Source organism: Kogia breviceps, chromosome 3 (assembly GCF_026419965.1).
Source record: "Kogia breviceps isolate mKogBre1 chromosome 3, mKogBre1 haplotype 1, whole genome shotgun sequence".
Lineage (NCBI taxonomy): Eukaryota > Metazoa > Chordata > Mammalia > Artiodactyla > Physeteridae > Kogia > Kogia breviceps.
Window position 1 is genome coordinate 41,699,511 of NC_081312.1, and position 25,074 is coordinate 41,724,584.

General features: G+C 41.0%; 1 protein-coding gene across 2 annotated transcripts in view; it reads left to right on the forward strand.

Moving 5' to 3' along the window:
* The window catches only part of RTN1 (reticulon 1), a 240,355-nt gene that overhangs the window by 104,975 nt on the left and 110,306 nt on the right, over positions 1–25,074 (forward strand). For both annotated transcript variants that reach the window (XM_067028402.1, XM_059059704.2), the window contains exon 3: positions 4,180–4,926. In XM_067028402.1, coding sequence (XP_066884503.1) covers positions 4,180–4,926 — 747 coding nt within the window. The remainder of the gene's footprint in view (positions 1–4,179; positions 4,927–25,074) is intronic.

Below are 25,074 nucleotides of genomic sequence, written 5' to 3' on the forward strand. Positions count from 1 at the left end.
TAGACAGAGGCTGCCAGCGTGAGAAATTGGAAGGATGTTGTGCTATGGAAAGGACTGAAATATCCAGGATGAGAACTTTCTTCCCCTGGCCCATCAAAACAGCTCACTGTTCTGACTTCCATGTTTCTGAGCATGGAATTCCTATTCATTCTCCTCACCCAGGCTCACTGTTTCTGAGTGATCTTTGACCCCCCCCCATTTCTTTCTCACTCACCACATGAAGCAGACCCCAAGTCTATGCTTTCTCTCTCTTCAGTGTCTCTTGAATTATCCTTTCTTTTCCATCCCTATGACCACTACAACTCATTAGGTTGTCATAATTCCTCCCCTTGACTATTGCAGTATCCTCTTAGTGGGTCATCCTCCTTTTATTCTTTCTTTCCTAAGTTCATCGTAACCCTTCTAGGACCCACCAGTGCCTTCCTGATAAAATATTGACTTTTAAACTAGCTTCCAGGCCTTTCTATGATCAGGGGTCTGCTTAACTTTCCAGTCATACCTGGTCTTTTGTGACTGGCTTATTTCACTTAGCATACTGTTTTCAGGGTTTAGCCATGTTGTAGCATGTATCAGTATTTCATTCCTTTTTATGGCCAAGTAATATTCCAGTGTATGGATATACCACATTTTATTTATCCATTCATTAATTAATGGACATTAGGTTGTTTTGCTTTTTTGACAGCTATGGATAATGCTGTTATGAATACTGTGTACAAGGTTTTGTATGGATATAGGTTTTCAATTCTCTACTTATGAGTGGAATTTCCGGATCATATGGTAACTCTAAATAGTTGAACTGCCAGACTGTTTTTTCCAAAGCAACTATACCATTTTTTATTCTCACCAACAGTGGATGAGGGTTTCTGTTTCTCCACATCCTTTCCACCACTTGTTACTCTCTTTGTTATTCTAGCAATCCTAGTGAGTGTGAAGTGCTAACTCACTGTGGTTTTGATTTGCACTTCTCTGATGAATTATGATGTTGAGCGTATTTTCATATGCTTTTTTGTCACGTGTAAATATTCTTTGGAGAAATGTCTATTCAAGCCCTTTGCCTATTTTTTAACTGGGTTATTTGTCTTTTTATAACTGAGTTGTAATAATTTTTAACATATTCTAGATACAAGTCTCTTATAAGATATATGATTTGTAAAATTTTCTCCCATTCTGTGGATTGTCCTTCTGCGTTCTTGATGTTGTCCTCGAAAGCACAAAAGTGTTTCATTTGGATGAATTCCAAGTTGTATATTTTTATTTTGTCATTTATGTTTTTGGTGTCATGTCTAAGAAACCACTGTCTAATCCAGGGTCATGAAGATTCATTTCTGTGTTTTCTTCCAGTGTTTCTGGTTTTATCTTGTATATTTAGGTTAGATCCACGTGGAGTTAAATTTTTACATATGACATGAGGTAGGGGTCCAGCTTCATTCTTTTGTATGTGGTTACGCAGCTCACTTTTCCTCTTTGTCTCATTCTCCAAAATATAATTTGTCCTATCTGAGACCCCACCCCCTTTTTGAACAGATGTAGCATGATATAGTGAGAAACAGATGGAACATAAAGACTTGAGTTCAAATTTAAGCCAAGTCATTTCTAGCCACATGGCTATATCATTCAGGGTCCTGGGAGGAAACAAAGTGACACACTCAAAGGTTGTAACTCAACAGGGTTTAAAGAGGTAGCTATTTACAAATGTGTAAAGACAGTTAAGAGAACAAACAAAAGATGGTAAAGCACTCAAGGACTGGCAATATTAGGGATCTATGAGCACCCCTGGACCCAAAGGAGGAAGGGGAGGGAACAGTGTTCCCAAAGCCTGCCAAGACCTGAAGCTTCAGAAGCAGCAAGAGGTATAAATACCCTAACATTTCTCTCCACCCCCTCCTCCTATGATTCCTATTGGCTGAAAACAACTAGAAACTAGAGGGGAAGGAATTCCAGGTAATGCCTTCTATGTAGGTCAGCCTCTCAGAACAGAGAACAGGGCAGAGAAAGATGGGAATAAATCCAAGGGGGCAAAGACAGAAAAACCAGAACAGTGACCTTGGACAAGTCACTTAACCTACTGCCACTAGACTTGAAGCCCCACCTGTGAAGTGCCTCTATCCCAGCAGATGCTCAACAAGTGGGTCTGTGACGATGTAGTACTGATAGTGCTCTGGAAGTACAGGCTGTTCCTCCATTCACACTAGCCTCTACTCCCTATCTTCTTCCTCCTCCATCTGGCCTACCAGTGAGAATTAATGTAGCTTTTATACTTTTATGCTGCTTGTAATCATATCAAAGAACTATGTGCACGACTTATTAAGGAACTAACTTCTATAAAAATAGAGTTTGGGATCATGCAGTAAATCTTTTTACACATAAATTGTGTGCAATATAATGAGGTTGTTGTTGTTTTAAGTTATTAGGAAAAACAACAGCATAGATCATATCACTTCTCTGCTCAAAACCCTCCAATGGCTTCTCATTTCTATCAACATAAAAGCCTGATGAGATCTGACATGATGAGCCCCCTTCCCTGAATGCATTTGACCTCTTTTCCTTTTTCGCCCCCTTATTCACTTTGCCCCAGACATAACTGCCTCCTTGTGATATCTATAAATCATTGCGGCTCCCACCTCCAGGCCTTTGTACTATCTGTTCCCTCTGCTTGGCATGCTCTGGATATCTTCATGAATCACTTACTCACCTTCTCAAGTGTTGAATATCAGTTTCCTTCTCAATAAGGCCTATCTTGACTACCCTATTTAAAATTGCAAACTCATCCCCACCCTGTCACAGCCCTCCTGATCCCGTTACCCTACTCTACTTTTTTTTTTCCATAGCACTTAACATCTTCTAACATACTATATACTTTAATATTTATTACATGTATTGTTTGTGTATTGTGTTCTCCTCCCACTAGAATATAAGCAGAGATTTTGTTTCCTGTTTCATTCACTAATACATCCCAAGTGCCTATAAGAGTGATGACACATAGTAGGTTCTCAGTAAATAACAGATGAATAAATGATACATGGATAAAGGGTAAAATCAATTCAGCTTTATAGAGAATTAGACACATCTAAAATGTTTTATCCATTGGGGTTCTCCCACAGTCCTAAATTGACAGATTACTTAGCCATAGATGGTCTACCGCTTACCCTTCCTATATCCCTCCCAGTAACCTCAAAGCTTTGGAGAAATGACAAGTGGTTCTTGCTTACAAAAGGGCCAGAAATCACTGTCTAGAATATTCTGAAATAAGGCCCTGCTGCATGGGCAAGGGGAAAACCAAGCTCCTGAAAATTGTTGTCATGGCGATCCCAGGTAATTTCAACTAAGATAGAAATATCAGTAAGATTGCTGGTGAGGTTTGGGGGCCATCTGGATAAACATCAGACAGAAGGCAGGCACTCACCCAGTGGACAGGGGTTAACTCTTGGGTTTTGTTCTTCTCAAGAGGAGGTGAAGAGATGAAAAAGAATGACAGTGGCCTCCACCATTAGAAGCCCTGTGGGGTTGTGCAGTATGGTAATCTGCACAGCCTGCTTGGTGGAATTGGCAAAAACTATCTATTATATTGCTCTACTTTGTTACACTTTTCACTAAAAAAAAGAGTAAAAGTATTGATTCTTATGGGAAATGTAAAACTTAGAAGTCAAGTTGTATACAAGGATCCAAATTATCTTTCTTTGTCTTACTGAAGTAGGGAATATGAACAGAAATAGACAAGGAATAATGGATGATTTCAGATTTGTTGACATTGATGGGTCAAATTAGCGAGTTACATACATTGCATTATCTAATGAAATCTGTGAAACTGGAAAACTTCCCTCAGAGAATGGATTAGAGATCAAAACCATGACTTCTAGAATCTTTCCCACATTGGAACAGAAAAACCAACGTGCTAACGCTAAGAAATTGCTGGGTCATTTTTAAAAATAGCTAGATTAAGATAGATAGGTATATCAAACACTGATTAACTGGGCCATAACAGTAATTAGCCTTTTAGTTCAGGTGGCCTGTCTTTCTAGCATATCCCTGGAAACAGACTATTTTTGTGCTAATGAGATATGTATTTTTTAAGCAACGAGAAATACCTCCCCTAATGGAATTTTGTTTTATTCTTTTTCTGTCCATCTGTCTGTCCTTGTGTGTGCCTCTTTGGCTCTTCTTTGCTCTGTGGGACGACAGAACCATCTGCAGAATCCCAGGGGAAATGCAGCATCTCCGAGGATGAGCTGATCACTGCCATTAAGGAAGCAAAGGGGTTGTCCTTCGAAACAACAGAGAGTCCACGGCCAGTGGGCCAGCTGGCCGACAGGCTGGAGGCCAAGGCCAGGTCCGGGCTGCCCACCATCCCTAGCCCCCTGGACCATGAGGCCAGCAGCGCAGAGTCAGGGGACTCGGAGATTGAGTTGGTGTCTGAGGACCCACTGGCCGCCGAGGACGCTCTGCCCTCGGGCTACGTGACCTTTGGTCATGTGGGCGGCCCGCCGCCGTCGCCAGCCTCTCCGTCCATCCAGTACAGCATCCTGAGGGAGGAGCGCGAGGCTGAGCTGGACAGCGAGCTCATCATCGAGTCATGTGACGCCTCCTCCGCCTCGGAAGAGAGTCCCAAACGGGAGCAGGACTCGCCGCCGATGAAGCCGGGAGCCCTGGACGCCATCCGGGAGGAGCCGGGCGCCCGGGCCGAGGAGCGTGCCCACAGCCGGCGGGGCCTGGCGGAGCCGGGGCCCTTCCTCAAATTCCCTTCAGCCGCCCCCCAAGTCTGCTCCGAGCTGCCCTCTGGAGACGGAGCCCCTGAGCCCGAGGGGCCCACAGTGCCGCGGACACCTGTGGAAGCAGCGAGTTACGACCAAAGCTCCCAGGCCACAAAGGGCCCTGGGCCTCGGGGTCCAGGCGTCGCGCCCCCTCTGCTGTTTCTCAATAAGCAACAAGGTAAAGTGACAGCTTTCTTGATTGAAGTAGGTTGTCTGCTTACTGTTCTTCCCTGGGTGCTCTGAGATATTCAGCAGAGGGAGGTGGTTCTGCCTTAGCCCTGTAGTCATGTCCTAGCTGGTCAAACAATCGGCGGGAGAACAATTCCGAGGGGGTGGGGAGGAGATGAGAGGATTCAGATTCGCAGCTGGGGCTTCCATGGAAGAAACACGTGCTCCGAGCTGTGCTGGGCTGGCTGAACCAGAGCATCTCCAATAATGAGTGGTTTTGTGTACATTCCAGGATCTCCTGAATGGAGTGAATGTGTCCCTCCTTTCGTTCCAGGGCTGGGTTTCCTCACTTGGGAAGGGATGGGGTTTTGTTATTGTCCAGTCTCATTTCCGGTTTCCCACCCCCTCGGTGATGGGGTGTGGCTACAGTCCCTCTAGGTGCTGGAACCCACCATTAGCACTTCCATTTTGCCAAACTTGTTTCTTAAATGGGCCAAGAGCATCTCAGTGCCATCCTTTCTCTTATCAAAAAACAAACAAAACAACAACTACAACGACTATGACAAAACCAGCAGGGAATTTGGGCCTTGATAAGGTTTTTGTGTCCCAGCTAGCCAGGAAAGACAGGGACCGAAGTTAGTCCCAGGGTTTCTCCTGTGACTAAGCAAGGCCTAAGGTGACTAATTAATTTTAAAATCACTTTTAACTTAGAATGATTTTAATATGGCCATTATATTTTTCCTATGAGAAATCTTGAGTTGAATGAAGTCTTCAAATGCAGAAAAAATGGAAGTCATTATTTTGTCTTCCAGGCACTCTTCCCCCCAAGTCATCCCCCACACCGGATTGCAGTTGTATAATGGAATTCAGGAAGGGAATGAAAGAGTCAGGTGAATAAATTAGGCCCTACACAGTCTAGTTAATGGACTACATTGAAGATAGACAATCTCTTCACAGATGCTGGGTAGAAGAACATCCAGGTGGAACTTGAAAACAAACCCTAAAAGCACAACTCTGTTCAAGGTCCCTTCTTACCCATCTCCTCTGCTTTCTGTTTTTTTAGAAGTATTTTGCCTTTTAGGGATAAATGATTCTGAGAGTACACCCTCCTTCCTGTTTATATGCTGACTTCAATGATGTTAGTAGCAATTAAAGTGCCTCATCTAAAAGAAGAGGACAAAAACTTTCTCATTATAGATTGGAAGCTGGCTTCTAAATTCTTTAAAATTAGCACATTGGAAAGTGGGAAACTGGAGGAATGTACTAAAAAGATAACCCTGCTGCATGGTTGCTGGAGACCTAGACATGTGGCATCGTGTTGGGGCTGATATAATTGACTCCTGATTTCCCAAATAACTTATCCCTGAGAGTTTAAAGTGTATTTAGTATGTGAAATAGGGAGGCTATTCTGTGACAAACTTAACAGTAAGAATGTGTATTTGTTGGGTGAATGTTAGAACTAATTTGGATTCTTTTGCTACCACTCTGACTGTGGTGGGAAAGGGCCCAGCAGCTTTCAGGGAGCTTTGGGAAACAGCATTAGCCTGAACAACCTGCAGTTCCCTGTGATTCTGAAGCAGGAGAGCTTGAGTCATTTGGAGTATAGTTTCATATCACTGTACTGTAACACGCATGTGTTTCTGTTTTATCCCCTAACTAGTGTTCCCATAGCACAGTGCTGCTCAAATATATTTATCCTCAAAAGTAAGTAAATCTGAAGGCTAATAAAGAGAAAATGGTATTATGCAGGCCCATTTCCCTTTTTAGTATATTTAAGAGACAAGTATGACAGCTGGAACTGACTGAGTGACCAGACATCCGATGAAGAGCTAAGGTGATGGAATACTACAGCTGTTAATGCAAAGGCTTCAGAGCATATTTTATGGCTGATTCTGGTGTCATTCTAATCTCTGTGCAAGTTGCCTCACATGGCTTGCACCCTCTGCTGCCAAGTTAGACGTTAGAAAGGAGAAAGTGGCAGTCTTTTCAAACAATTAAGGCATGGCAGGGTGAATAGCCTCTGCTCTCCTCTGCACTGAGGGATCCTTTGAAATCCAGTCTCCCACCGAAACTCAGTGCTCAGCCTCATTATCTATGAAGAGAGTCTGAAAGACCCTGGGGCAGCCAAGCACTGAAGGTTCTGGGCAGATGACTCAGCGCTGCCAGCAGGTTATTGGAGCCCTGAGTTCTTCTGGTCTCCCTGCTCCATCTCAGCAGGTGGGAGGATCAGTGTTGACCAGCCACCGCCAGGCTGTTCTTAGTCACTGTCAGTGGACAGTAGGATTGTGCTTAAGTCAAGTGTGACTCCTCTCAGCAGTGAGGTCAGGTCAGTTTCTGTGGTTTCCTGAAGCCTCTGGCAGTATAAATGCATTCAGGTTCATGCATTCACAAGTATGCTCATCTCCCTGACTTTGGAGTTATTCTGCTGATGCTGAGCCAAGTTTTAGAAAGGTCCAGAAATATTTAGAATAAGGCTTGGCAAATATCTGACAGCATCATAGCACATACTGTCAAGGAACATCAGGCTCTACTGGTGTGCGCATACCCTAACAAGGTCTATTTTTGGACCTTTCTTACCTTTTGGAGACCTCTGCTGCTGTTTCACTGAAGACAAGATGTGGTTCGTCATATTCCAGTTTCCCTTCTCTGTGCACCCCCTGAGCTCCTACTACCCTGTTATTCTGCTTCCTCATAGCCTCTAGGATGGCTTATCATGAACATGATAGGATAGATAAGTTTTCATTGTTGTAAGGTTAACCCTGTTAGGAACATCTAAGTGAAAGCCAATTAAAAATTCTCAATAAAACACTAATACCCAGTGTGACTCATCAGGATGGGTGTGTGGTATTTCCAGACCTATTTTATTGCAGAATCTTTTATTAGAGTGTGCTGTAGGGTTCATCTTCTAGGGTGCATTCTTTGGGAAATAGTGGTCTCTGGGTACTCACCTCCATTCCCTGCATTCTGATTACTTTTCCTTGCAATTCAAAAGCATAGTGTCAGACCAGCCATGTGGATATCATATGGGAGCCTGTTAAAAATGTCAGGGTCCTTCCCAGACCTACCTACCAAATTGGAATCTGCATTTTGCCAAGGTCCCCTAGTGATTCCTATTCACATTGAAGCTTGAGAAGCAATGTTTTAGACCATGGCAGTCAGCTTTCACATTCCAACCTGAAACTGTTCTGATGAAGGTCACCAACGACAACTTTCTTACCCACCAAAAGACCTCTTTTCAGTCTCATCTTTCTTGTTCTTCCTGGTACTTTAATGTCATACTGCTTGACAGTCCTTAAAACAGTGAGAAAATAACGTATGTTCAAAATAATAATTTAAATTGTAAGAAATGGTACAAAATAAAAAGTTAAAGTTCCCCTACTCCAACCTCACATTCCTAAGTCTCAGAGATAACCACAGGCTTGTGTTTTGTTGTTGTCGTTCTTCTTCTTGTTCTTGTTCCTTTCAGAAGTTTTCTTTAGGTATCACAATTTTTTATTGCACAAGTGATATCATGTTGGACAGACTTTTGCAACTTATTTCTTTTAGCAGTAAAATCAGGGATAATACCGGTTCACATGGAGACTGTTCTCTTCTTCTCAAAACTTTCCTCCCTTATCTCCCTGATGTTTCTCCTTCCTGGTTATCCCCTCAGTCTCTGACCTCTTTCCCAGTCTCTTTTGCTACCTTCCTTCCAATTCTTCTGTCTGGCCCCGAGTTCTTTCCCTGTCTTCCTTTGTCCCTCGTTTCCTTGCTCTCATCCACACAGGTTTTCAGCCATTGCCTCATGTAGCACCTCCCAGATCTCTGGCTTTGGAGAATCTTTTGTTCTGGGCTCCAAGCCCATTTCCTCACTCTTTATTGGACATCCTATAGACCACACCCCCACCTCCAATTCAGTACACTGATGTTATTTGTCTAAATCTGCTCCTTTCCTTCTTCTATTCCCTTCCTGAGTGAATGAATGGATATCATTCAGCCTTCACTGTGGTGTGGATATTCAGATCAGGTCTGGATCTGAGTAAAGACTCATTGGCTTGAGACAAAGTTAGAGGGGCAACCTGATTGTAAAACTTCATTGGAAGTCTTGCAGTACTGTTTGGTTATAAAATTATCATCCAGATAATCCAAGATGTTCTTAATATTTGAAAAATTATCAAAAGCAAAGTACAAAATGTAAAGGTTATCTATTTGGAACTTTCAACAAGGCATCCAGTGAACCCAGTTTGAGAAATACTGGTTTAAGCCAGTGGTTCCCAAAGCATTGCCTGGGCACTGGGTACCTCACAATCTCCTGAAGTGCTGACTAAAAATGCAGGTTCCTCCTCTGCCCCTGCCCCAGAACTACAAAATCAGGATGGGCATAAACTTGCACTTTCAATAAGCATGCTAAAGAGAATTTTTGTTGTAAGCAGATGAGCTAAGCAACCCAGACCTATAGTGAAAAACACCTTGGTGAGCATGCCCTGGGCATATGGTGTTTTTTAGTGAGAGGGGCTGAGGGGGCACTCAGCTGTTTCCATTCCTTCCTGTGCCCTGGGAGGTGGGCCCCTGCACCTTTTCTCTGTGGGTACCAGCTACAGCAGCCAGAGCTTGCAGGGCTTAGCCCCCTGTGGCAGGGAGAAGCTTATCTCCTTATAGGGAAGTGATTTGCAAGAAGACTCCCAGATGGAGGTCTTCTCAGATGGACCTAGCATTTATGATATTTATTATTACTTTTCATTACTATACCAGATATTGCTTCTGTCCTAAAATATTTTGGAGAGAACCAAAATAAGTGTGATCTATTTACTTTTCTTCCTGTAATTTTTTTAAAAAGTTATGCTCTAGTCCCATATTTATGTGCTTCCATGAGACTGAATTAGTGAATCAAGCCATAAAGATCTTTGGGCAGTTTCTTTCACAATGCAGGTTTCAGAATCGGCATAAGGACTTATGCCCCTTCAATTGTAGCTGCTTCCCCCATGCCAGCTTTCAACAAGATGGACCAGTAACTGCTGGATAAAGTCTGGCTTCTGTGAGGTTGTATGCAGTGTAAATATTTAGACGGGGGCATTGAACCTTTCATCGTATATTATTCAAAGCAGTTAAGCTACTTTTATGAGACTCTGCCCAGTGATAGAAGGTACTCTCCTGGTTTAGGCATCACAGAATGAGGCTGCCAGTAGCCAGTTCACCTCATTGGCTTTTACTCTGAAATAGTCACAAGGTTAGCATTGTCCCAGATTGCATATTGGTCTGTTTTTTAAATGGCGGCTTCAGGACGCCGGGTAGGTTCCCTTCTCAGCCTTGAAGAGAATTGCTCCAAATCTTGATGACCCAGCACTTACTATTTCAAGGGACAGATATTTTTGACACTTCACCTATTGAATGTATATATAGATCCAAAATGGTTGTTGTAATATTTTGATACCAATTCCTTGGGGACACAATGAACACCAACTCCCTAATAAGTTTTTGCCTGGGCACAGAGTGGGGCATAGATTAGCTCCTAAGATGGATCCAAGTCAAAATTGCCTGTAGAGGTAGAGTTCACAGATGGCAGACATTTTGGTGCCTCTAAGAAATAATGGCCCTATTTAGATGGTGATCCTGATTCTCTATCTAGGCCCTTTTTCCTTCACATAAATCATCCTTGCTTACCGATGCAGTCATGGGGCTTGGAGAGTATAATTCACATATGTCTAATTCTTAGCACCAATACTGGCTCCAGGGGATTCTCCCCTCCTTTCAAATGCTAACCTCATTTTCCTCTAAAGTCTGGGTGGGATACTCACAGTTACGGTCTCTGCACTTCTGGATTCTATCTTTGTAACCCCACAAAACACTGCTGTACCACAGATAACATAAATTTTACCCAAGGTTATGCCAGCCCCCCCAAGCAAGACCATACCCATCCTTCCTTTGATTCAACCAATATGGCATACTGCCTGCCTGGCACTAGCAATATAGTAATGACCAAAGCAGACATGAATCCACCCCTTGCAGGGCTTACATTTGGCTGGGTGGGGGGCTGACATTAAATAGGAAATCAACAGAGTGGTATGTTCTCTTGAGCGAGTACCTGGTGATAGTGGAACTTAGATCAGAAGGTCAGAGAAGGAGGAAACTGAGGAATCAGCTGTGGCAAGAGATAATTTTTAAAAGTTCTGGACAACAGGAAATGCAAAAGCCACAGGCAGGAAAGTTCTGGGAGCATTCTAGAAACTAAAAAAAAAAAACGTCTTTATAGTTAGAGTGTGGTAGGCAAAGGGAAAAATGGGGTTGGAAGGTTGGCAGTGCCCTTTCATGCCCAGACCATGGTGCAGAGTTTAGTCTTTATCCTACTCATCATAAGATGCCATTATAGTAGTTAAGGCATGAGATGGAGGTGTCTGGGAGAGGGAGGTAGCAATGAAGTTGGAGAGGAATGGATGGGTTTAAAGTATATTTTGGAGATTGACTTAATAGGACTTACTGATACATTGGATTGGTGGTGGGGTGACTTTATTCCCAACATCTCTCAAATTATATTTCAGTTTTTGTCACCGGAATCATTATAAATAGATGCAAAAATACTTGCAATAGGAAAAATACCCTAAACTTAGATGCTGTTTCTTTAGTCATTGAGCCTAATTTTTTATGTCTGCTATTGGAAAATCATCCATTTGGGTTATGCTGGCACTGAAGTATTCTCTCACAGGTTGAGCTGTATATCTAGTATATTTTCATGGCCAAACATCTGGGGGTATAATGGTCATTAATGTGTTTTGGTGACAGTGATATTTGAGTGGCTGAGACTGGAGCTTGGATGAGGGTCAAATATGGTACTTGTGGAGGTTAAATAAGACATATAGTGAGGTAGGCAGGGATGGTGGACAGCACGTTGGTTTTTTAAAAAGAATTAAGTGTAAGTTTGGCTACGGCCAGGAACTCACAAAACCTTCAGGAGTCTAAAGTGCAGTTCCAAATATGGATCAAAATTACACTAACAGACAAAAGAAAGACAGTAGTCTGCCAGAGAGCAGAGGTTAAAGTCAGAGAAAAGGCAGTTTAAGGCAGGCACTCAAACTAGGGTCTGAAGTGAGGACAAGCATACCACTGGGTCTAGTTAACTTCAGCTCAAGCCTACAGTTGACCATTGTCTTTATCTGTGATTACTCAGTGCTTCCTGAGTTAACCCTATCTCTGTAATGGTCCTTCTGGGTTTTAAATGACCTAGCCTGAGAAAGTGGTCCTCTTCTGCCAGGTAAAGCATTGATCCAGGACTCTTCTCTCTTTTTGTGGAAACTGGGGGCATATGACAGGGAGAGTGAATTGGGGGCTCAGTGGAACCATTTGTTTTTCTAGGCAGTGTTTCTCAAAGTGTGGTTGGTGAACTATTTATATCATAAGCCATTTGTTAAAATACAGATTTCTAGGCTCACCCCAGGATCTCCTAGGAAGGGGCTGAGGAATCTGCTACATTAAGTGGCTCCCTAGTGAATCCTCGGCACACCAGAATTTGAGAACTATTGTTCTAGGGACTGTGTTGAGGCTGATCTCTCAAAGCCCTCAGAGTTATCTTTGGCAGGTTTTTCCTCTAGTGTCCCATCTTTTTCCAGGGCCTGAACCAGAATCCTGAAAGGTGGGTTTTCTGATTGAGTTTAAATATTAGTTAAAATGGCTTATGTGTGGGGTTTAGAATGAGACTTCCACCTCCTTGTAGGAGAAGTAGAGGGAAAATAACGTGAGCAACCATGGCCTTACCAGCTCACTCTGGAGGGTGCTCCTACTATCTCCCCACCCCACAAAGCCTCTGGAACAGAGAACTTAATAGGGTTGGCAAGGATACAGAGAGATAACCATTCATGTTTCCAGTAGTTTGGGGCCTCCTGGGTTAGAGGAGTCCTCAAGGTTGCCTCTGTCCATAGCTTGGAGAATCATGGGAGAGGGAGAAGTCTTGAGGGTGGGGTTGAGCTCTACACTTGCAGTCACAAGGGGAATAGCAAGCTTAATCTTCTTACACAAAATCAAAAATTTTACTACCACTAATAAATAATTCAGTTCAAAGCTGCATATTCTGGTAAATAACAGTATTCTGGTTTAACTCTTCCCTTCTGGCTAGACCTCATTTTCTTACAGCTCTTGGCTAAACACTGAAATCTTGGGGGATTTACCTACACACAGAACACTTGCAAAAGCAGAATATGTTTTCCAAAACTATTTTTTTTTTTTTTTTTACTTCCAAACTCACTTTTGTTTACCTCCCCTAGCAACTCTAGGAGATTTGATGCTATGTCTAAAGGCACAGAAGAAATCAAGTAAAGCAGAATGGCTTTCATGTTGATATTCCCCACTCATTGTTAATGTCTGTTGCCATCCAGTGGTTGTGATGAAAATATCCAACCTCTACTTTTTAACCTCATCTCAAACCACCAGGATTTGAAACTTACAGATCTCCTGGGTTATGTCCCATATGTCCCATAGTTGCATAATTTTATGTTTTGCCTCTCCTTCTCTATACCTTTCTCCTTTGTACTGTCCTTTGCTGATGCTAATTGGTCTTACTGTTAGAAATACTGGTGAGGTAATTCTGAGCAAATTAGAAAATGACAATCTTGTCCTCAAGATGTTCTGTTGCTACTTAGCTAAATATTGTCATATCTTTGAATGATTTTACAGTGTCCACATGGCTGGACCATTTATATGGTGATTGATGATTTAAATTATCATCCATATTTTCCTTGGAGTAAGCACAAGGACAGAGGTCCAAATAACCTGTTAATTTTTACCAGAGTTAATTTTAAGCTAGGCCGTTTGGCCTGTGCCAGAAAATATAGTATAAGATTCATGGGCCAAAGTTTCATACTAACTGGAGTTTTTGGATCAACTTCCTCCTTTTAAATTGAACTCAGGGTTTGAGGTACAGTCAGTTGTTGTAGGTGATATTGCAGGGATAGAAGAACCAGGATTTGAGATAAGATCTCCTGACTCTCATCCAGTGCCCTTTTCCAACTAAATTGCTTTCCGGATAGTTGACTTCTTTATAAGCAAACCTAAATGCTTTTCCGTGTGAAGTTGCTTTAGAATTTAGAGATTTAAGATTTCATATCTTAAACATATATTGCTGTAAATAGTTTTATAATGGTGCAATAAGCGCAGCTAGTTTAAGTGAAAGTATGGTCAGTCAGGTGAAAATTCAGTCCCGTCACCTGGAGAGGATTTTATTTTTTTTTACATTTTAGGTTAACCAAGTGATGGTTGAATCATTTTACAGAGAGTCATAGTTTTCTCAAATGTTAGACATAAATAAAATCATAAATAACTTGGTTCTAGATACTTTTGATATAAGTAAAATGGCCTCATTGCCAACTTGTCCCTTTTATTTTCTCTCTCTTCCCTTTGTTGGGGTCCACATTTTAAAGCTCCTTTCTTATTCCTCTGAAAACAGAATCTTGAAATTTTGGGTAGATTTTATATAATCCACAAATCTATGCTCTAATTACAAAGCCAAAGATCTTGACTTTGATTTCTAAAGCACCTGGTTCCTGTTGACCACATCTTTCCCTCAGATCCTGTTAGTATGGCTAAAAACACCAGAGACCATGTTGATGGGGAAATTCCTAGGGACTGATGGCAAAGTCCTCTTTGAAGGAGACACCTTTCAGATTTCAGCCTTAGTGTTCATCTGTCAAATCCGAACTGATTTGCCTCTAAGATGACACATAAGATCATTCACTTGAACTGTAAGTTTTATCTCTCCCATTGTATATTTTATTTGTTCTTGTGATTTATATAATGCCCATTTTGTAACAGGTAAAGATGGGTCACTTTCCATCAAGTTGATACTTCCTCTTCCATAGTGTAGAGTCATTGCTGGGCGTGACTGCTCAGTCAGAGACTGCATTTTCTAGCCCCCCTCGCATGTAGATGAAGCTAAACCCTGATTGTTATCAATGGAATGTAAGTGGAAGTAATGTGAGTTACATCTGGGACAAGGTGGTTAAGATGCAGTTGTGCCTTTTCTTCCTTCTAGGCTGTAAGGGATGACAAAAGGGAAGGAACCTGGGCCCCTGAAAGACTGCTTGGAGGAAAGCTGCCTGCTAATGAACACTCACATTGATCGATTAAGTTAGCCCCAAAACAAATTTCTCCCATGTTAAGCCGCCGAAATTTTGGGGTTATTTGTTACCATAGCCAGCCTCATCCTAATATGATAACTCATGATGTAAGGGTGAGGTTGAGAAAGAAGACCTACAGTTAGAATGTATGTTGGACCATATGTCCCATAGTTGCACAATTTTATGTTTTGCCTCTCCTTCTCTATATCTTTCTCCTTTGCTGATGCTAATTGGTCCTACTGTTACAAATACTGGTAAGGTAATTCTGAACAAATTAGAAAATGACAATCTTGTCCTCAAGATGTTCTATTGCTATTTACCTAAATATTGTCATAAAAACTGAACAAATCTTTAATAACCACAAGGTGAATAGTTGATGCCTTCTGGAGTTCTGCAAAGTAAGAAACAGCCCTGGTGGTGATCATCAGGTCCACCAGAACAGAAGCACAAAAAGTTTCTGTGACATAGACTACTGGGAGAACTGGAGAAGTCCCATTGATTGGGCTAACCCCAGGCGAAATTGGGAGATAAGTACAGTATCTTGGGGTCCTCTGCCTCCCACAACTGGTGTATTCCTGTCCCTCAGCTACTCAAGATCCCCACTTTGGAGCCCAGTGCTCCCAAGCTCCCCGTGCTTCCCTTTCAAAAATGCGTTTCCTGTATCTTGTTTCGTTGGGGTTCTTCATGCTCTCCATTTATAGAGTGCGCTATAGAGGTTTAATTTAACAAAGCAATTCTTTTGTATGTGTTAGAGAGCTAGTGTGTGATCCCTTCTATGTAACAGAAGATCTCCAGAAGGCTCTGAAGGAATGAGCCACCCTAGGTTAGAGCTGGTCCACTCTAGGGAGTAGTTTCCTTAGTCCAAGACTCCATTCTCAGTAGTAAGTGTACTGAAACACAAGTGTATCTGAATCTGGTATAAACCAGAATGCCTTTTTACAATTTACCTGGAGATGTATCAGGAGAACTCCACCCCAGTGTGGAGATCAGCTCATTGTTGCCTGAACATAGAATTGGGGCAAGAAGAGTAGATTGTTTCATTGGAAATTTCAACCACACTTTGGCGGCATGTGAACTGTTCTGTTCTCTAAGGACTTGGGTCCTCAACTAGAATCAGAGCAGCTACTCCCTGAGGCCATGCCTAAGGTGCTTCCCCTCTCGTGGCCCCTTGTCTAGAGTAACTTTCTCCAAACTCTGTATTGTTTTGTCTGCATATCCCCCTCTTCACTGGGACAAGGAATCATGAGCCAGCTGAGTTTGGATCCTAGTTCTACCATTTATGACTAGCTGAGTGATTTTGGGCATTACCCTGTCTGCTCTTCAATTTTTTCATTTGTTCAAAGGGGAGAATAGTACCTGTATCACAGGATTCTTGTGATGATTAATTTAGATGATTTAAGTAATTATCCTTTCATTTTATTAGTATTTAAATATTTATGTTAATAATAATTTTACAATGAGATGGAGCTTTGGAAGAATCTAGTCCAGTTACTCATTTAGTACAAGAATTCTTTCATAATATTTCAGTCATCTTACGGGTTGTCTTCATATGCTACAGTTTGATTGGCTGCTTTCCAAAGATTTATACAAAGTTGACTTGATCTCACTAATTTGCTCTTTCCCAAGCATATTGTTAGACAGGTTGCCTCTGGGGAGGTTTCTTAAAGCCAACGGACCCGATTTATCATCTTCTGTGAGTAGTTTTTTTTCTTAAAATATATATGCTTAGGCCCTACTCTAAATATCCCAGAGTATACTCTTTGGGTATAACGTCATCTGTAGATTAGTACTTTTAGTATCCCTTGGGTGATTTAAAATGTCCATCTGGGGTTTACAGACACTGAGTTAACCCCATCCATGGTGTATGGGCTCCCATTTGTTCTCTCCCCCCAGGCTCTAGCATTTCATACTTTTTTGACTTAGTTTGAATTAGTCAGTCCATACTGCAGTGAGAAACCCCCAAATCTCAATGGCTTAGCTCAAAAAATGTTTATTTCTAGCTCACACAAAATCAGATGCTAGTTGATGGGGGACTCTTTTTCATCCAATTACAAAGGGATCCAAGCTCCCTCCCTCCTGTGCCACTGAATGTCAACAAATGGCTTCCCAGGTTGCCACGCCAGGGGAAAAGAGAGCTGGAGGGGCACGTTAGCTCTTCAAAGCCTCCTCCTGGAAATGACACATGTCACTTTTGCTTATGGTCCATTGGCCAGAATGAGTAACATGACTCTCCCCTGATGCATGGGGCATAGGAGAAATTTGATGAGCATCAAGTCTATCACAGACCTCTTGCACAATTATCTCTTATTATAGATCTTCATAGCATTTATCATTACCCAGTATATTAAATATGCATTTTTATTTGTTTATGGCTTGTCTTTACCACTTAGACTTTAAGCTCTTTGAGATCACACACTTGCTTTCAGTGCTGTGTCTCCAGTGCCTACAATGGTGCCTGGTAAGTTTGTAGAGACTCAGTAAACATTTGGTGACTAAATGAATGGTGACTCCAGACACACAGATGAAGCCACAGAAGTATATTATGGGATTTTATTGTATGTCAGTGTGTTTTATAGATTTTGCTCTTTTCCAAGAGCTCATTTAAACGTTATTGAATCCAGTGAAAGGTTAAAGAATAATAGGCCACTTAGGAAGAGAACATTGTGTGTGTATCCCCTACTGTTACTCATGAAGCGCATCAACCTCTTGGGTGTGCTCTTCTAGAGCGATCATCAGCCCAGGAAAGGGCATATAGACTCAGCAGAGAAAGATGCTTTCTGAGGTTCAGCTGACAAAGCCAATAATAGATGTGAGTTGACAAAGCAGGTGACATCACTGTAGGCCAGTGTTCAGCTTTTCTTTGCTGAGCCTATGGAATGTGTACAAGACCAGTCTATTGAAACTTTATAACCTCTATAAAGTGGGGACACTTTCTGCAGTAAATGCTTCTTGTTTTGAATACAGAAGAACCCAATTAAAAACAAGGTTTGTTATTAAGGTTGTATTACATAGTGATTAAGGCGTGAGCTCTGAAATCAGACAGATTTGGGTTTGAACCCTAGTCTACCACTTGCCGGCCTAAAACTTCCCACGCTTCATCTGCAAAATATGGCTAACAATTCCTACTCCCTTGAATTGTAATGAAATTTAAATCGAATACATTTAATACTGTTTTTAAGGAGCTTAGGTTAGTAGAAGACCTGGCACATTGTAAATGGCAGCAATTATTATCACATTTCATGACTGGATCATGTTTTCTGTACTAGATAAGGCTATACATGCAGGCTACTGTCAGTAATGGTGGTTACCAAGGATATAGGAGAATGTGAGGCAGCAGGGATGGGCTTTCCTTGGTGGATCAGCTCCTTGGCCTTCCAAGGCTGGCTGAATGGCAGGCCTACAGATCACAGCCACAGTAGCCTGGTCATGCACCTGAGCTCCATCGGCAGCTTGCCCTCCTTCTGTGCACTGAGGGCTCCTGTCCTCCAAAATGGGGAGGATCTGAGTGGGCTGCTTCATCACCATCTGGTGCTCTCCTGTCATACCTCACCTCATCAATATTTAGGTCAAGCCCCCAACTCTGGTTTGATGAGATTTCTCTCAATGCAGAATGACCAGTGTGGTAGCAGCTTGAGCAGAAATAACCATTAGGGCTACTTTCCTTTAAAAGAGACTGAATTCATGGCAAACTTGTAATGTTGCAGATGCCTCTCTCATTTCCCAAAGCATGACTCTACACAAAAAAGAAGATTCACCCCTCTGATTTATTTTTATGGAAAACTACCTTCTGAACAATCAGATTCTTTAGGACTATTTGAAATAACATTTGGGGGCAAGATTTAACCACATTCTCACAATGATAAACATGGAATTACCCCTTTAGGGTAGATAGACAAATCCTTGAGGGTTTATTTGTTTCTTATGTGAAATGCTTCAGATAACTGCTGTTTGTCTCAAAAAACTCTTCCATTTTTTTGTTTGTTTGTTTGTTTTTGTGATACGTGGGCCTCTCACTGCCGTGGCCTCTCACTGCGGAGCACAGGCCCCGGACGCACAGGCCCAGCGGCCATGGCTCACGGGCCCAGCCGCTCCGCGGCATGAGGGATCCTCCCGGACCGGGGCACGAACCCGCATCCCCTGCATCGGCAGGCGGACTCTCAACCACTGTGCCACCAGGGAAGCCCAACTCTTCCATTTTTGTTACATGCTTTCAGTTACCTGAAGTGGGAAGGAATCTTTGGCATGCTTCCAATTCAGGGCAGTCTCTTGTCTGCCTGGTCTGCTATGGGCAGGCAGACTGGCAGCAGGCAGGGAGCAGGATTTATGCAGTATTTGTGTCTCCATCTAGGGAGGTTTCTTGCTTATTTGGTGCATTTTGCTTCATCTTCTTTGTCCACCATTTTCATGCTTTCAAAAATAATTGTTCATCAGCTTACTCCAAAAATCCACACAAGGTATTTCACAAGCACTGACAAAAACTTGTCATCCTTAAAATAGTATATATTTTAATCATCCTTTAAGGAAGGCAAGATTAGGGTTGACCCTTCAGATATTTAACTGTTACCTGTGATTTGAATGAGTACTCATGCTTCTATTTTTTTCAAAATATTAAAATCGATTATTATAGAAAGTTTCATACATACATTGGAGGGAATAGATCTACAAAACTTAACAGTCATTACCATTTTTTCACATTTGTTTCATCTAATTTGGGGGAGCACTTGAAAATTAAGTCACAGCCATCAATATATTTCCTCTCCTAAATGCTTCATTGTACATCTCTAAAAATAGGAACATCTCTTATGTAACCACAGGACCACTGTTACATCTAATGCCCAGTTTATATTCAGATTTCTTTAAGAATCCTCTAAATTTTTTTGGTTGGTCACTTTTAATTAGCCAACGAGAAAATATCTCTCTTCTATTTTTCAACTATATTAACTGTAATAAGAACATGGAACAGTGGAAAGTTCCCTTGGTTTGTGTATTATATGATGATCGGATGTGTTTCCTTTTTTCCCAATATTTTATTATGAAAATCTTCAAGCATACAGAATAGTTGAAAGAATTCTTCACTGCACACGTGTTTACATGGTTCTATTTTAAATTATTTCCTTTCCTTTTTTGGGGTGACTGGGACTTGATAGTTTTTGTACCTCAGGCTCAGTGAGAAAGTGAGTATTTTATGGCTTCTTTTTAGGTGGAAGCCTTAAATAATATTTGCTAAGCAGATGGATAAGATACTGATTACTTTGCATGGTTTATAAATCTTGAAAGTATCTTCTCCAACTGGGTAGCCCATGCCAGCCTATAAATACTATTAAGCCTGACTTTCAATTGTCAGTATGTCTCTGGGGCATCCCCAGAGAGCCAGGTGCTGCACTGTTGACAGCGATATCACCATTGTGGGTTAAGCGAGAAAATGATAAGCCACCCTGTCTAATAATGAAGCAATTGGAACAGGCAGTGTGTTTACACCCTATGCAATGTCAGTTGTATTTCAACATTATCCAAAATATCATGCAAAGGTACTTGGAAAAGAGAAAAACAAATCTGGTTTTTAAAATGTCTGTCTGAGGGTTGCTGCTGTCGCTATGGAGATCAGAGAAGCAGATTTTCACGGCTTTACCACACGGAGCTTGTTTTTGAACAGATTCATGAGACTGAGCTTTTTTTTTTCTCCTATTCTAGGTGGTTTTGTTAGACATAACCTTGCCTGAATAATATTAACATATCGCTTGTGTGAAAGCACATTAAATGCTAATGCTTGGAGTTGTTTTTAGCAGAATAGTTTAACAATACCAGATTCATTTTTCATATGCATGTTTTTAAATAGATTGACTCCTCTAATCGGTGTTAACAGAGAGCTCAGCTTGGAGCATAAGGAAATGTTAGTTTAATATTTTAGTGCCATCTGCTGTAAGTTTCATGGCATTCTACCCCATCTGGTTTATTTGCAAGTATTCCTCCCCCATTTTTTTAGTCTTAATAGAATGCAGCAAATCTCTTTCCAAATCATTTATAATGATTGGCCCTGTTTCTTCCTACTGATCACTGGCTGAGGCTTTTGTCAGAGGAATATGTTCCTTTGGCTCTAGGTATTATTCATTTCCTGAAGACTTCAGTTTCGGCTTAATGTGATATGTGGGTGTGTGTATGCATGTGTGTATGACAATCAAGCAGTTAACACATTCCTAGACCTCTTTGCTTTATCTCAAATGACAGCCTGACTCTTGGTGAGTGAACATTTGTAAATTCAGAAACATCACTAAATAAATAATTATTGAAAGCCTATTAATATGCCAGGCTCTTTCCTAGGCACAGTGGGGGTCGGGGGAGAGTGGAGAACAAAGCAGATACCCTGCTCTCATGGAGTTCAGTTAGTAGAGGAGTCTAACAATATACAAAGAAACACATATTACAGTATCACGCAGTGGTAAGTGCTGTGAATTAAAAAAATAAAGCAAACTAAGGGGAACGATTTTAAATAAGATGGTCAAAGATAGAAGATAGAATTAAAATATTGCAGTGAACACCTCTAACATTAAGGTCACTAACAAGGACAACAAATGTGCCCTCCAACCCTGTGCCTTGAGGCTCTTGTTAAAGATAGAGTCATCTTATTGTTAGTTAATCAGTTATCTTTCAACCGAAGCAGAAACATTATACAGATGAAAAAATCTGTCCTTTGAGAGCTGTCAGATGGTTTCTGCTATTGCTGTGGAACTGGGTGGACCTTGGATTTGACTTAGGTGAGCAGTTCTGTACTTCAGCACGTGATTAGAGCTCCTATATGTGTCCAGTTCTTTGCTAGGTTCCATGGGGACACCAGAGGATTTTAAGTCAGAGCCTGCTCTCCAGAAGTTGCTTTTAAGTGACTACTGCACCAACCCTCAACTCATCCAGGGGATAGAATAAATACAAATGGAAATTTAAATAATAACAGGTACCATTACGATTAATGCTTACTACAAATGCTGTCAATCTTAAATGCAATCATATTGGGTGTCAGTGGAGGGAAAAGTGTTAAGATGCCCAGTGCATTTCTCTTTACCTACCCTCTTTAAAGATCAGTTTGAGCTGAACATTGAGCTTATGGAGATTACTAACATTCCTGTCATTAGAGGCAAAGGATTTTCTGAATTGTGTAATTAGAACTATGAACAACCCATGTGGATTGCAGTGTGTTTGTGTGTGTGTGTTTGCTCACATGTGTTCACCCACTTACATGTGCAAGTGCTCATTCATTCATTCAAGAATCAAGTCTCTGGCACCTACTGCAGGTACGTGATAGGGCTGTGTCTGAGGAAGCAAAGATAAGATATAGTCCTTGCCGACAAGGCATTTGTAAGGACAGACATAAAAACAAATTAATGCAATAAAGTGTTGTAGGAGCAGTAAAAGCCATACCTTTCCTAGGCCTGCCTATGTTACTGATTTACATTGCAGTGATTGAGCCATTGTATGAGTATTCTGACCTTTCTGGGCTGATTTTCCCATATCTTAACAAATCTGGGGCAGGGAGAAGTATTTGACGAATAATGATTCCTATCCCTTGAGGAGAAAGATTGAATTGTCCTGAAGTGAGGACCATATTTGTTTTGGATTGCTGTGAAATGAGCCACATAAATAGAATCATTGCTTTAATAGCTTGAGTACCATCATCAGATGCTGTAGTAATAGTACACCAGTGGGAGATAAGCAAATGGTAAAAATGTATGTTCTCCCTGTTTTCCTGTTTATACAATGTACTTGGAGTCTCTGGATAACTTTAGAGACTCATTAGCCCCCTATATAATTAGATATAAATGCTCACCTCAGTAGATGCTGATCACAGCATAGCTGCAAAGTGAGGTGGGTGGGTGCTGTATTCACTCCTAAGTATGCACGGCTCCACTGCCCTGTGCCTGGGAGCTTGTGGTAGCTTGCATGGAAGCAAAACTAAAACTGAGTTTGGGAATGGGGGGAGGCTGTTGAATGTCTTATGTATCTTCTGCTCTCTGGGTGCTTTTAATAAAGTTTTTCTAGGTATAAAGGAGGGATTTAGTCCATCATATTACCCTTACTGTATATAAAATTTCCATCCAGTTGAGTACCACTTTTCAAAGCCAGGAAAGTATTTGTTGTGCTAACTAAAAGCTATAAATGCTGCTTTTTGCTGAGTGTTTATATTGATGGTCCAACTCTCTGATTACCCACTTCTCCTCCCTTCCCCCAATCTAATATGCTCAGTTGACATCAAAATGATATTTTTATGGTCTCTGGTGCAGCCTTTGTGAGAGGTGGATTTTCCTCCTGATCATTGTGTCAGGGAAAATCAGTAGTAGTAGCAGCAGCAGCAAGTCAAACTCCAAGACCAACACTGGCTCTTCTCAGATGCTTTCACTGTATTTCCATATCTTCTCTCCTCTCCTCTCTCTCACTAGCTGGCAGTTTGATTATTTCTACAATTTCCTTTACTTCTGTACTGTCCTTTACTTCTGTACTATCTGCACAGGACAATGCTGTATTCAAAAAAGAAAAACCTGACCATCCCTTCATTCTGCTGTAGGGACATCCTGTCAATGGAAACCAGGACTAGTGTGTAGATTCTACTGACTCTAGACCTTTGGAGTTCTAAAAGCTGACTCTTAGGTGCCAGAAGGGTTTCAAAGCTCTAACTATTTCTGTTTCTCCTCCTGATGGCAGACCATATTGTACCCACTGCTCTTTCATTCCATCTTCACAAAGGCATAAGGAGTAGTTTCCCCTTATTACCATGGTTAAATATTGGATGGGATTTCTGAGCAATGTTGCATAATCTTCTCAGTAGATCTTTGAATCTCGCAGAGATTTCACTATTTGAGTGTCGTTCATAAAAGGATTAGAATTAATGAATTTTTATGATGGGACCATGATATGGATTGAATATTTGTTTTCACCTCCCCCCAAAATTCATATGTTGAAATACTAATTCCCAAAGATTATGGTATTAGGAGGTGAGGCCTTTGAGAGAAGTGCTTAAGAAACCATTGCCTATCCAATGTCACAAATATTTACTCCTGTGTTTTCTTCTAAGGGTTTTGTAGTTTTAGCTCTTACATTTAGGTCTTTGATTCATTTTGAGTTACTTTTTAAATTTAGTGTGAGGTAGGAGTCCAACTTCATTCTTTTGTATGTGGATATCCAGTTGTTCTGGAATCATTTGTTAAAAAGACTGTTTTCCATTGAAGTATCCTGTTATCCTTGTCAAAAAAACAGTTGATCATAAATGTGGGGGTTTTATTTCTAGATTATCAGCTCTATCCCATTGATCTACATTTCTAGCCTTATGCTAGTACCATACCGTTTTGATTAATGTAGCTCTGTAATAAGTGAAATCTGGAAGTGTAAGTCCTCCAAACTTTTTCTACTTTTTCAATATGGTTTTATCTCTTCTGGGTCCTTTGCATTCATATGAATTTTAGAATCAACTGAAAAACAGAAACTGATAAAGACTGCTTGAACCTTGATAGGGATCCCTTGATAGGGATTTTGTAGTTTGCGGAATATTGCCATGTTAACATTATTAAGACTTTTAATTCATGAACATGGGCTATCTTTCCATTTAATTATTTAATTTCAACACTGTTTTGTAATTATCTTCGCATAAGTCTTGCACTTATTTTATTAAATTTATCCCTAATTACTTTATTCTTTTTGATTCTTATCGTACCACCACTGGTTTTCTTTCCTTTTCTTTTTAGGTTGTTGTAGTCCCGTTATTTTGAAAAATGACATTTACAAAATGTTGAGAAAATCACATGTTGGTTGTTAGGTTTAAAATATTTAAAAGGTTTGACAAGATATACTATTCATTTAAGAGCTTGAAAGGGCATTGAAGAATCAGTTATTTAGTAAATAGTCACGGAGAACCTCTTTGGGGCACACATATTTTTTTTAAATTTAATTTAATTTATTTTTTTATACTGCAGATTCATTATTAGTCATCAATTTTATACACATCAGTGTATACATGTCAATCCCAATCGCCCAATTCATCACACCACCACCGCCACTGCTTTCCCCTCTTGGTGTCCATACATTTGTTCTGTATGTCT